The following is a 13,327-nucleotide window of genomic DNA, read 5'->3' on the forward strand; positions in this document are numbered from 1 at the left end:
TTAGAAAGTCTGTCATTACTTTGTGGATTTGGAACAATTTTGGAATTGTTTTAATAAAGATCTTACTAGTTCAACAAATATCCATCTGATCTTTTAAGTTAATTTAGATGTGAATTTACACATGAAGGATAAAATGAATTTTAAAATAGCTGAGTAATAACTCTAGTATTTTTTCTTACTCCACTGAATACCCAGCAGTACACAGTATTTCATATCACAGTCTATCCTATTTTGGATCAGAAAGTAAATTATCCATAATTTCTTATTTTTTTCTCCTAATAATTTCCATCAGCAATCACTGACATTTGTATTAAAAATGGTGTTAGAAAATTAGAATAAACACTGTAAGTACGTTGTAATTTTAACACTATAGGATCAAATGATAGAGATTTTGGATGCTTCAGAGAAATAATGTGTGGGTCTTTAAGTATGAGTTCACAGGAAATATTTAATTTTTGGCCAGTTACATCCATATTTATAAATTCTATCATTGTCAAATTCTTATCCAATCAACAGAAGTTTTTTGGAGTTCTAGTTTAATAGAAAATACATTAATGTGTTGAGATTTAATAGGATAATAGAACATATAGTTAGCAAAATTGCTTCTCTGTGGTGTGTGTGTATAGGGGGCAGACAGTTTAATGATTTAAAGACAGCAATATTATGCTGGATCCATCCCAGATTTTTTGCCTTTCATTATATCAAAGCATAGGCAACTCATACCATTATTTTTCTTACTGAATAATTGAGACTATAAATGGAAATTGGCCCTTGGGGTAAAACAGGTTTCTTTATCAATAATTTTAAACAAGAATAAGATGCAGTTACATTTTCAAATGAATAGGTTGACGTTAACAATACAGCTGAAAATTAATTGCTCTTGGGTCATTTTTAAAGTACTAAAAGTGACTTGGGTCTTTCACTGTGCCCAGTTATGAAGCAGTATTACTGGACTTCCTGTGATTAATAAAGTGAGATAACGCAATAAAACAGTTCACAGGAATACAGAGTGTTTGGGAAAAGCCAGCACTAAATGAACTCTAAAAAAGAACCAAAACTCTAAACGATGTAAATAATGCATCTAATTGATACCATTATTTCCAAACAAACCTGTGCTAAATTATTAAATATCAATAGTGAAGAAACTATACCAGTAAGGTTGATTGGTTTAGGGAATCTTAATATTGGTATCTCAATATGTTAAGAATTCTACAGCATAAGGCATCATTTTTTATTGCAGTCACATTGTTATTCTTCAAGCACACTTTTGCTAATCTATTAATCATAAAAATGGTTGGATAAATAATATTAAAAGAAACTATTTCAAAATTAAATACAAAAAAATTGCCTTCATTTATCTGCAATTCTTAAACTTAACTAAAAAAGGAAATTTGGTTTAGTTTCATTCCTTTTGCCATTAACTAGTGATATGAATTTCAGTCATTCCCAAATTTCTTTGAATTTCAGTATTTTTCCCTAAAATGAAATAGAATGAAAAGCTATCATAGAACTTTAAATATCTGTGCACTACTTGCATGTAATTACCACAATTATAAATAATTGTCTACTTACTAATATGATACTTCTATATTAGACTATTTTGGCATTCTAAATTGTTCCTTTGCATTAGTAAAATTACTTTAAGTATATTTTCATACGAAAGTGGCCGTCTTTCTATATTCTTTGAAATGATTAAGTGTAATTTTCATGTAATAATTGATAACTAATTATTCTGTTCTGTGTCTCTCCCACCCTGGCCCTGTTGCTATTAGCTGTGAGCTGTGGTCACCCTGGTAGTCCAATTTATGGAAGAACAAGTGGAAATGGATTCAACTTTAATGATGTGGTAACATTCTCTTGCAATATTGGGTATCTTATGCAAGGGCCAACAAAAGCACAGTGCCAGGCCAACAGACAGTGGAGTCATCCTCCACCAATGTGCAAAGGTAAAAATCTAACTATATTCCAGCTTAGGGCGTGGTAATAATGAGTCTGTTTAGACACGCATGATAACATTTGAAACAGTTTGGACAGAACAGTAGAAAGTTTTCAGCTAATAAAGCAAAAATATTTAATATTGATGTTATCTCATTAGCAATGCTTTCCTTTTTCTTATTTTTTAACATTTTTAGAAGTCAAAACTGACAAACTTTATTTCAGCTGCTTAACTATGTTATCTTGTACCTATTTTATGGCTGTATATAAAATCATTTATATCTTTTTTACTTGCAGTTTGCTGCATAATCAATGGAACTTTTCAATTTTTAAAATATTTTTTATAATTTTTATTGGAGTATAGTTGATTTATAATTTTGGATTAGTTTCAGTTGTATAAGAAAGTGAATCAGTTAAACATATACATATATCCACTCTTTTTTAGATTCTTTTCTTTTCCCATGTAGGTCATTACGGAGTACTGAGTAGAGTGAGTTTCCTGTGCTATACAGCAGGTCCTTATTAGTTATCTATTTTATATACAGTACTGTGTATATATCTATCCCAATCTCCCAATTTATCCCTCCCCCTCTTTGCCCCTGGTAACCATAAGTTTGTTTTCTGCATCAGTGACTCTATTACTGTTTGGTAAATAAGTTCATTTGTACTGTTTTTTTTTTTAGATTCCACATATAAGCAATATCAGAAAATATTTGTCTTTCTCTATCTGACTTACTTCACTCAGTATGACAATCTTCATATTTTTGGTTAAACAGTATTTGAGGCCTAGGGCTTCTCTGGTGGCGCAGTGGTTGAGAGTCCACCTGCCGATGCAGGGGACACGGGTTCGTGCCCCGGTCCGGGAAGATCCCACATGCCGCGGAGCGGCTAGGCCTATGAGCCATGGCCGCTGAACCTGTGCGTCCGGAGCCTGTGCTCCGCAACGGAAGAGGCCACAGCAGTGAGAGGCCCGCGTACCGGAAAAAACCAAAACAAAACAAAACAAAACGATGTTTGAGGCCTAAATTACCATGATACCTGCATTAGACGTTTATTTATTGTTCTCTCTATAGAAGTATATTAAAGATAATTGTTTTGTGTTTTTTCCACTTCCAAAGACGTATATTTCGTACTGTCTGATAAAGTAACAACCAAATTATCATTTTCTTCCATTTTCTAATTGTTTAAAGCTTGATAGGTTAAATCTGTACTCAGTGTAATATTTAGGAGTTGCTATTGTTCAAAACGATTTTGCAAAGAAGTTTTCCTTTTTCCAATATTTTCAGCCAAACCAATTTCAGTCCATTATATCCCATTATAATGTTATTATTATTCCTTGAATCTTTGGTTTGTTTGATTAAATTTATCTTTGAAGCTACGTTTCTAATGGAAATCTATATAAGTATATGTATATTATTCCAAACATATATTTCAAAATTTGTCATTTGTTTAGTGGTCAACTGTTCTGATCCCGGAATTCCAGCCAATTCCAAAAGAGAAAGTAAAATAGAACATGGGAATTTCACCTATGGCACTGTGGTATTCTATGACTGCAATCCTGGATATTTCTTATTTGGATCTTCAGTTTTGATATGTCAACCAAATGGACAATGGGACAAACCTTTACCAGAATGTATCAGTAAGTAGATAATGGGAACTCTTCCTTGATATAATGCTGTGGAAGGAACATGTATATTGACTGTCTTTATGAAATATTTAGGGCTGTGTATCAGAAGGAAGCATATTGATTGTATTGTTTTATTTTGAAACTACACTTCCCTATATCCTACCAATTCAATGCCCAAATGCCATTTTTATTAGTAATAATGTGATTAATATTTCTCTGTCATCCCTTGATTTTGAACCTTCATGGAGCAGATAGAATATTAAAAGCAGATGTATTTCGTACTCTATGATGTTACCATCCCATGAGAATAAACTACATTTTAATTTTCTATTGTATTAATATTTCAAATTTCATTTAAAGCAAAATTAGTTTAATATAAACAGCAACAAGTGCTTGAAAATACTTGAGAAATTAGACAAAGGTGTTACTTAATACTTACTGACTTTAAGTATTTATTATATACAGGTACATGCACATAAGAAATGTTAATACACATCATCTTTCAAGTCAGTCAGCATATGAGTGCATTTTGTTATATGTTGTGTTGGAATTGTAGAATATAAATAAAATAAATTATAGCAGCTTTGCATATAATTAACATGTGTAGTGAGACAATAATTTAACAGAAATAAATCAAAATTTTGTGAAGACATAGAGAAGTGAACATGAATTCTAGGAATTCAGCTTATTGATAGGTCTCAAATATATTTACATCTCAGAGCTGATGAATCTTGGACACGATAGGAGAGAGAAGAACTTTATAGATTGAAGGAGTAGTGTATCAAGAAAGCATTGTGCAAGTAATTTTTGGTTATACTAAATTGCTAAATTATAAAATTATTTTATGATCATGTTTTATTTAAGAGGCACTTTCTTTATGTTCATGGGGTAAGATTTTTTGAAAAATTAGTGGCATCATTCATGTACTCATTCACAAACTAACAAAGAAACAAAACTTTATACAGTGTCTATCTAATTTCATATTCTATGCAGATAATTAAATCAATTGTTGATCCCTTGCTTAAAATGCATTTGATTTCTTTTTGTAGACTGACTAGTCTAATGGTTTAAGTAATTCACTTAGCCTTGTGTGGCTACAACATTAAAGTTAAAAATCTTTTGTAGGACCTGAAAACATGAACTCCTTCAGGTTTTCTTAGCTCTTATTTACTTTTTACCTTTTCTTTATTTCCTATAGCACTCCCTGGTACTGTGCGAAGTACTCAGGGGTTGTATTAAGTTTATGTCTCCTTGTGTGCTACTTAATACTTTAGAGTCATATTGTGCTCAGTATTTTTCCAAGTTACAACTAAAAGGGGGCACACAGTAAGTTCCCAAGCTACTTCTAGCTTATAAAGATAATTCTCAATGTGTTAACATCTGATTCTGCTAGGCTTAGCTGTGTTTTGGTTGATAAGCCACTGAGTATTTTCTTTATACAGGATAATTTATTCATTAATGGCCTGGAGTGGAATTATTCTGGACTACATTATGTGAGGTCTACATTGTGTGTCACAGATCCACCTTCATTCCCTCTCCTTTACCCTTAAGTTTTTCCCTTTTAATTTTTGTATAGGCTCATTTTGAATCCTATATGACCTTATTTAGCCAATCCACATCACTCCTCTCCCTAACTTTCACATCCTTATCTAGACACATACATACTTCCAACCCATGCACATATGTATATAAACACACACTCACTACCCCCACACATACAATCTTATACTGATTCAATCATTTAAGTTTACTTACAACGTTCCTGTTAAACTCATGCTCAGGGTGAGTGGGCTGACAGAATAACTCCTGTAACTTCTACTGTCATATAGATATTTGATTTCTGGATGATGTGTATATTAGAGCAGATAATTCTGATTTATTTCATAAAAAGTTGGTGCAGGTTGTTTGATAGAGATATAAAAAATTTTATATTCAATAATTATGTATTGTAGTGATTGACTGTGGACACCCTGGCGTTCCTCCTAATGCAGTCCTGTCTGGTGAGAAGTATACCTTTGGGTCCACTGTTCGCTATTCCTGCACGGGAAAGCATACCCTTCTTGGCCAATCATCAAGGACTTGCCAATTAAATGGCCATTGGAGTGGATCACAACCTCATTGTTCAGGTACCACTTGGAAAATTGGATGATATGTGTTGGAAATTACATTAATAGTATTATTATTATTTGGAATATATACACAAAACAATCTAAAGAGATACAATAATACATTTCTCTTTTAAAAATCTCATGGGAGAAGCTGTAACATTTTTACATTTATCGGAATTCTTCTTAAGGTAATATGAATTTAGAACACAAATTAATACTGATCTTGTAAATGATAAATTACAGGTATATGTTTTGAACTGTGTTGTATCAAATGTAAGTGGTGTTCGGATGCTACTCTCTGTGAAGTGCTTTTTTTATTCATTAAAATAGCTAACCATTCAAGCTTAAGTAGCTATTCCATTTTAGCAGATATAAAATATGTTTCCCTATAAAGCAATGTTATATCAGTGGTTTCCTGTTAGAATTCAGTTCTTTGTAGATGAACTTTGTAAGCAATCAGTTACTTAATAGCATAATTTTAAAATAAAGCCCTAAATGTTTTAAATTAAACTAAGCCAATAATTTTTATGAAAAACATTTATTTTCCTAATTTTATTTGTTATTAATAGACAACATATAACTCCTGAGTGTCTATGATTCCAATAGAGTTTTCTTAGAATAAGTAAATATTCAGTCTACTTTTAATTAATAATTTGTTCACAGAGTGAGTATTTGAAAAATCTTTTTTGAGCTGTTTAAGTTACTGTTTTTCTTCAGAAATTGTATTTCAGTTTTAGAGCTGTGGTTTCTCCCTACTTGATACTATTTATTCTGTTTTGACCTATCAGCCAGATATTGGTGCTTATTTTTCTGCCTGTTCTTTCTACTTACATATTGTCCATTATCTTTATATTATTTTGTCTCTGTGGAGATCATATGATGACTTATTAGGAGTTGTTTTACACTGTTTTTCCTTTAGAGGTAAAAGTTGTGAAATACTTACTTAGTTTCAGATTCCCCTTGTAATTGTGGTTAAACCCTATGAAATAACTACCTGGTACTTCAAATTTAATCTATAGATTTTTAAAACTATCATAGTTAATTTACTCACTCAGCTAACTGAAAATACATATAACACACATCTCTCTCTGTGTCTCTGTCTCTGTCTCTCTCTCTCTCCCTCTCCCTCTCTCCCTCCCTCCCTCTCTCTCTTTCTCTGTCATATACACACACACAGGATTGATTGGGAAACTACTACTTAGTTGTAAAAATAATGTGTACACATATATTTAAAAGTGAAATAGTGACCTTAAATATTTGTGTGATTATTAATATTGCATCACATGAATATGAGGAAATATTAAGAAGGATTCCAAATACACAGGGCGTGTCAAAATAGGCATCTAGATAGACAGAAAGCACTTTCAATGCTTATGTATTCAACTTTCTCTCTGTCTCTCTTTCTGTGTGTGTCTCTCTCTCTCTCTCTCTCTCTCAAAAGTATACTAACACTGTAGCAACTTTAATTAAAATTATTTAAGAAATGATAAAGAGACAGTAAACCCTAAACACTATAATCAAAAGAGAAATGCTTTGGCATGAGCAAAAAATCCGTATTAAGAACTTAAGTCAGAGTTTCTAGTCTTTGTTTACAATTTATTTTTATATTTTCATGTATGAGAAGTATGCAGCTTATTCATTTTTGGTCAGTGGTCATTGATAGAGACGATTAGGGGGTGAAAGTTTAGAAATACTATATTTTAACATTTATATTTTCCAGTATATCACAGTTCTATTTTAACAGAAACTGATTTCAGTTCAGAGAAAGATGAAAATTGCCAAGTCCATGTTTTCAATTTTAATTGTATAAATCCATTCTCATTTGAGCCCAAAGAACTGTCAATTATAAATTTTCCATTATGTTGGTTAAGAACTAGATTCTGGCAATACTAATGAAATATCTTCAACTTATTGAACATCTCCAAATATCACTGATATGGAAAATAACACCATACTCTGCAACTATTTTCTTTTTCCTTTAGGCTTTTTCTTATGACTGGAGTCAGATAGGAAATATGAATTACGATTTTACCCAGTCAACTTAGCATATTAAAACACAACATGCACAAAAACAAATTCCTACAAGAATGTTGGACTAAATCATAACTTAGTAAATGTTCATTGAAATAAGTTAACTTGAGCTGTACTGAATTGCAGGTGATGCTACTGGTACATGTGGGGATCCAGGTACTCCTGGTCATGGTTCTAGACAGGAAAGCAATTTCAGAACCAAAAGTTCTGTACGTTTTGCCTGTGATATTGGTTATATCCTTCATGGCTCAGAAGAAAGAACATGTTTACCCAATGGCAGTTGGACTGGAAGGCAGCCAGAATGCAAAGGTAATCTCAAATAGAAACTAATAACATTGATGACGCTGGAATTTAATGTGTATCAAATTCAACTGGGTGCTGCCCATGAAATTACTCCTACCAGTTCTTATCCTCAACCATGGAATAAAAGCAGTATCATTCCAGTTTTACCAACACTGTCCTATAAGAGAAATATGATAGATAACAATTATTAAGTTATTAAAATTATCTTTCATGGATCATTTATATACATTGTTCACATCACAGTAGATATCAGGATTGGAAAAGTTAAAAAGATTTTGTCTTTCCCTTTATCACAGTGCTCTGTATTGTTGACACCACTAGGAAGAAATTAGGTTGTTCTCACATCAACATTATCTCATGATCTGTTTTAGTCTTCAGGTTTGTAGAAATGGAAAAATATAAACAGATGTCTAAGTATAAATGATATTTTTATTTATAGGTATTGCTCATAACTAGAATTCTTAATATTTAGGGTGTTTAAGTAAAATTGTTAATTGTTCTGACTGATTCAGAGTAAACATAATTTTTACAACACTGCCTAGAAAAGGAAATGTTGCTGGAAAATTACCCTTATAATTTAAATTGGTCTTTTTGAGATTATTTTAGTGCAAAAACTAAACTTGCAAAGGTATGTATGAAATGTACTTGATGTTATACCAAATGTATGGGTTTTATAAATAGAAAACAATTCCCAATAAAACCTCCTTGGCAGTTTTTTGATTGACTATATTTTCAGACACTTGTATTATGTTTAAAATTAATATCCATATTCTAGGAAAGATAGTTATCTTTTTTATAACTGGACTAAATTAATAATCTTAAGAGAGAATCGCAGCTCAATTTCTATTATAGGGAAAGGGTGGGAACAAAGTTGTGGAGCAAAAGACACTAAGCACACTGTCTTCACTTTATTTCTCAAACTTACTTTCCAAAGGCAAAGTCTTTATAGTGATGTCGTACATTATGTGGTTGATATCTAAGCCAGCTCTTTGCTCAGCTGAACTGCAAAATATTTTTAGACGAAATGCAACCTGGTGCTGACCTTGTTTTGTTAATGTACACATTACAGACAAAATAGACCTAGGAGTTGTAGCAAATAAAACAGAATTAATATTTTCCCCATAAAATGGAGTTCATACAAATCACTTAGAAAAAGATTCTAGCAGATGACTGGAAAGAGGAAATGAACAGAAAATACAGAAGAGCAAAATAAAATTGCAAACTATAGAAGAAATTCTACATAACTACTAATCAGAATATTACAATTAAACATCTAACCATCATTTTTCACCTGCTTTAATATGAAATTGTAGCGTATGTGCAGCAAAACTAGAACTTTAAAACATTTCTAGAGGTTTTTTAAAATTATATTTTAGATTAAGTTGATAAAAATGCATATATATTCTTAGCTTTGATTTATTAACTCCACTTTTGAGGAATTTTTTTTTCCTAAAGAAAATAAAAATACTGGGGCTTCCCTGGTGTCGCAGTGGTTGAGAGTCTGCCTGCCGATGCAGGGGACACGGGTTCGTGCCCCGGTCCGGGAAGATCCCACATGCCACGGAGCGGCTGGGCCCGTGAGCCATGGCCGCTGGGCCTGTGCGTCCGGAGCCTGTGCTCTGCAACGGGAGAGGCCACAACAGTGAGAGGCCCGCGTACCAAAAAAAAAAAAAAAAATGATGGGACATGGTATTGGAGAGGATGTGTGAAAATAAGCAAACTTTCACACTATTGATACAAGTGTGTATTTTTCTAATATCTTGGATAACACTATATATACTTAAAAATATTTTTCAGAATTAAAATTTTCCAGAAATTCCACTTTCAGAAACTTATCATAAAAATAGGATCAATGTACATAGTTGTGTATATAAGCTAGAGTACATTATAACCAAAAATGATAGAGAAACTAAACTAAACTAAATTTCATGTTTATCAGCAGGAGATTAGTTAGGTAGATTATGAATACACACATAATGGAAAACTCTCCAGGTACTAACCTTTATGAAAGAAAGCTGTCCTAATTGTAATGTGCAAGATGTATAAGTTTTCTGTCTACACACACATACACACAAACATACAGCACCACTACCAATGATCGACAAAATTAAATATTTAAGATGCAGCAAGAGATAGATATATGTGGTACTTTCTGAAATTATAATTACACTTCATATTCGTATAGATAGCAAATTCTGTAAAGTATTAAGATGCCTTCTTATACTACAACAAAATTAGGTACTGCATTTGACATAGGCTTGCTTTTAATATATTTAAAAAATTCACTGATGCCATTGATGGCAAATAGTTAAACATAATACAGAATAATCATATAAGGCATTTGTGTTTCTGACTCCTATTTAGGATACATTGAAAACTTAATGAAAATCATTCCTAGAATTTTAGTGACTTTGTTTTTACTCAGTTAATTTTTTGTACACTTTGGTCCAGAAATAGAGATTATAAAGTTTTAGTGCAAATCAGTTATATACTTATATAAATAAAAACATACATGATGCTTATAATATTTAAGCGTGTTTTATATCTGTTTTATTACAAGTATAATTATAGTAAATCAGTGTATATTTTATATCTGTTTTCTTACAAGTATAATTATAGTAAATCTTTGTTTCTTCTCGTTACATATCTTCCAGTTTTACATGAGCTGCTTTTTAGGCAGAGACTCTTAAAATTCTTCTCTGAAAGACTTTGTGTTACCCCAAAGCAATACTCTCAAGTAATTACTGTACAAAGTTTTACCAAAATGACTCACAAAATTCTTTAAAAAGTAGCTTTTATATGATTTGTATCCCAGTAATTAAACTAATAAGATATAAATTCATCTTGAATTTCAACTCCTTATAAAAGAGAATTCAATGCTTATTTTAGAGGATTTTATTGCTCCTTTGGATAATCTGAAACAATCATTTAGTCCTTAACTTTTTGTGAGAGGATTCCTAAATGCACTATTTTTATATATACTCTTAACCATTTTGTTTTATAGCTGTACAGTGTGGTAACCCAGGGACAACAGCCAATGGAAAAGTCTTTCGGATTGATGGCACAACATTTTCTAGTTCAGTCATTTATTCCTGCATGGAGGGATATATCCTTTCTGGACCTTCAGTTAGGCAGTGCACAGCCAATGGAACGTGGTCTGGAACTTTGCCTAACTGTACAAGTAAGTTTCTTCTCAGTATTTTGAAGTATCACTAGGTATGTGAAAAATAGTTATATAAACATGTATGCGTGTGTTTTGTAATTAATCAAACCAGGCAGGGTTTTGAATATTTGTATTGTCCTTCGCATTAAAAGATGATGATAGTGTTACGGTTCAAGTGTACACTAGTGAGTTTAAGAATCAGTTGGCTTCCAAGGTATCACATTGGCAGAGAAAAGAGGGATCACAGAATATCAGTGCTATTAAATGTAATTTTACAGTATGTTAAAAACAGAGATGAATTATCAGCTATAATCAAGACTAAAAATACAAGGAATGTACTTTCGTTTTGCCAGTCTAGCACATATTAATTGTTGACTTGGTTTTTGAAAAAGCAGACTGATTATTTTTGGGTTCGTGCACTATTGTCGGAAGTCCTGATGGCTGATTTGCCCTCTTGAGATGTTAAAAAATGTGGCATTTCAGAGATTCAGCATCATAATGAAATTACCCACTTGTTGGATTTTTTTAATGTATTTAAAATTCCTATATATAAATTAATGCCTATATATGGAAAAGTAGAATTTATTTAACTAACAATAATCTATCCATTGGAAAATCACTGCTGCTTATATTAAGAAGAACTGCAGTAGCATCATGTAAATCATGAAATTTTTGAAAGAAAAGCTATTTTAGGATGTGTTCAGAGACTCATTCAAGGAGTCATGAGACGTTGCTAAAGCCCTTGAGTGAAATAGGCTCAGAGGAGATTAATGGAAGTTTCTTGCGTGTTGAAATTTGAACAGATTATACTTTTGCTGTAGAGGCCCTCATTAAAAGTCATTTGTGAATATTAACATAAACGGGCGTAAGTAAAATTTGTAAATGAGAAGCATGTTGCTTCCAGGATCCAAAAAGATGCTGGGCTTATTTTAATGTTGTGGTGTGGAGAAGGTCAATAGTTCTTGACAGTGTCAGTGGTAGAGCAGCCCTTTGCTGACCTAGTAATTCCCAGAAATTTACTAAGAAGGCAGGGGCTTGTACCATGTTTGGGCAAATGATGCATCCCCCACCTTTTTCTTTAGCTCTTTTGTGAGTATTTGTATTTCCTGAATAAATAGCTGAAATAATCTATTCAGAGGAGGATGCTGTCAAACTAATGCCATGTCATATCTGTGATTCTTGAGAAAGTTAGTTGTAGTTAATATCTTGCCTGAAAACTGTTGAGATACTTCGTGTATTGTGTCTCCTCAAAGGTAAAGGCACACTATGGCTGGAAGGTTGTTGAAATAAGCACTGAATAGAACATATCAGCCAAATGTGCAATAGCAAAATATTTCTCAGTTGTTGATTTGAATCAGTAACAAGTTATATTCCTGGCCTTGTGTCAGCACCAGATACTGTTACATCTAATCTTTGCGAGTAGTTTTTTACTTCACCTTGGGCAGTTTTCTCATGGCTTAATCAGTATTCTGCCAAATAACTCAAGGAATTTTCTCCTTACGTCTCCAGAGATCTGTGTGTGTGTCCTCTCTTGTATTCTGTCTCACTAAGTCTGTCCACTTTGTTGTCTCCTGTCCAATCCATCTTTTCAACTCAGGGAGTCTGCCGGGCTCTGCATGGGGTCCTTCTCCCTGTGCCACAGCCTGGAAACTCTCTTTGGGCAGTAAGACGAGGCAGTCATAGCAATCACCCCATTTGTTTCCTGTCACTCAAGGATCACTGTACTTTGCTGCCTGATGAAACTTGTACTTTTTTTGAGGGGGGTGGGATTGGGAAGCTGCTTCAAATGGAGAGTAAATTCTTCCTTGTTTCTCCATCTTGAAGGAAAGAAGTCCTCCTACTTACTTTGAAAATGTCTCATTTTTTAAAATACTGAACATTCTAACAATTAAGAAATATGCTTTACTGTTTTCATAGTACACCACCCCAATCTGAGCCTTTAAAACTCTTACCTAGTACCCTTTAAGTATTAGCTCAAACGGCACATTTGGCAAAAGCCTTCTTAGGACACTTCTTCCTCATATCCGCTTTGGCTAAAACTGATCTCTCTACATTGTATAACTCTTTTATGGCAGTTCCTTACATCACTAAACTATAAACTTAATAGGGCATTAGTAACTGGGGCTGTTTATATCATTGACCCTCTAGCACCTGATACAT

At 32.8% G+C, this 13,327-nt stretch overlaps 1 protein-coding gene across 2 annotated transcripts in view; it reads left to right on the plus strand.

The window, feature by feature from the left end:
• The window catches only part of CSMD3 (CUB and Sushi multiple domains 3), a 1,062,125-nt gene that overhangs the window by 995,249 nt on the left and 53,549 nt on the right, over nucleotides 1–13,327 (plus strand). For both annotated transcript variants that reach the window (XM_024739588.1, XM_024739590.1), the window contains 5 exons: nucleotides 1,773–1,946; nucleotides 3,389–3,574; nucleotides 5,515–5,688; nucleotides 7,828–8,010; nucleotides 11,009–11,185. In XM_024739588.1, the coding sequence (XP_024595356.1) occupies nucleotides 1,773–1,946; nucleotides 3,389–3,574; nucleotides 5,515–5,688; nucleotides 7,828–8,010; nucleotides 11,009–11,185 (894 nt within the window). The remainder of the gene's footprint in view (nucleotides 1–1,772; nucleotides 1,947–3,388; nucleotides 3,575–5,514; nucleotides 5,689–7,827; nucleotides 8,011–11,008; nucleotides 11,186–13,327) is intronic.

This window comes from Neophocaena asiaeorientalis, unplaced genomic scaffold, assembly GCF_003031525.2.
Source record: "Neophocaena asiaeorientalis asiaeorientalis breed wild unplaced genomic scaffold, Neophocaena_asiaeorientalis_V1.1 scaffold533, whole genome shotgun sequence".
NCBI classification, from domain to species: Eukaryota; Metazoa; Chordata; class Mammalia; order Artiodactyla; family Phocoenidae; genus Neophocaena; species Neophocaena asiaeorientalis.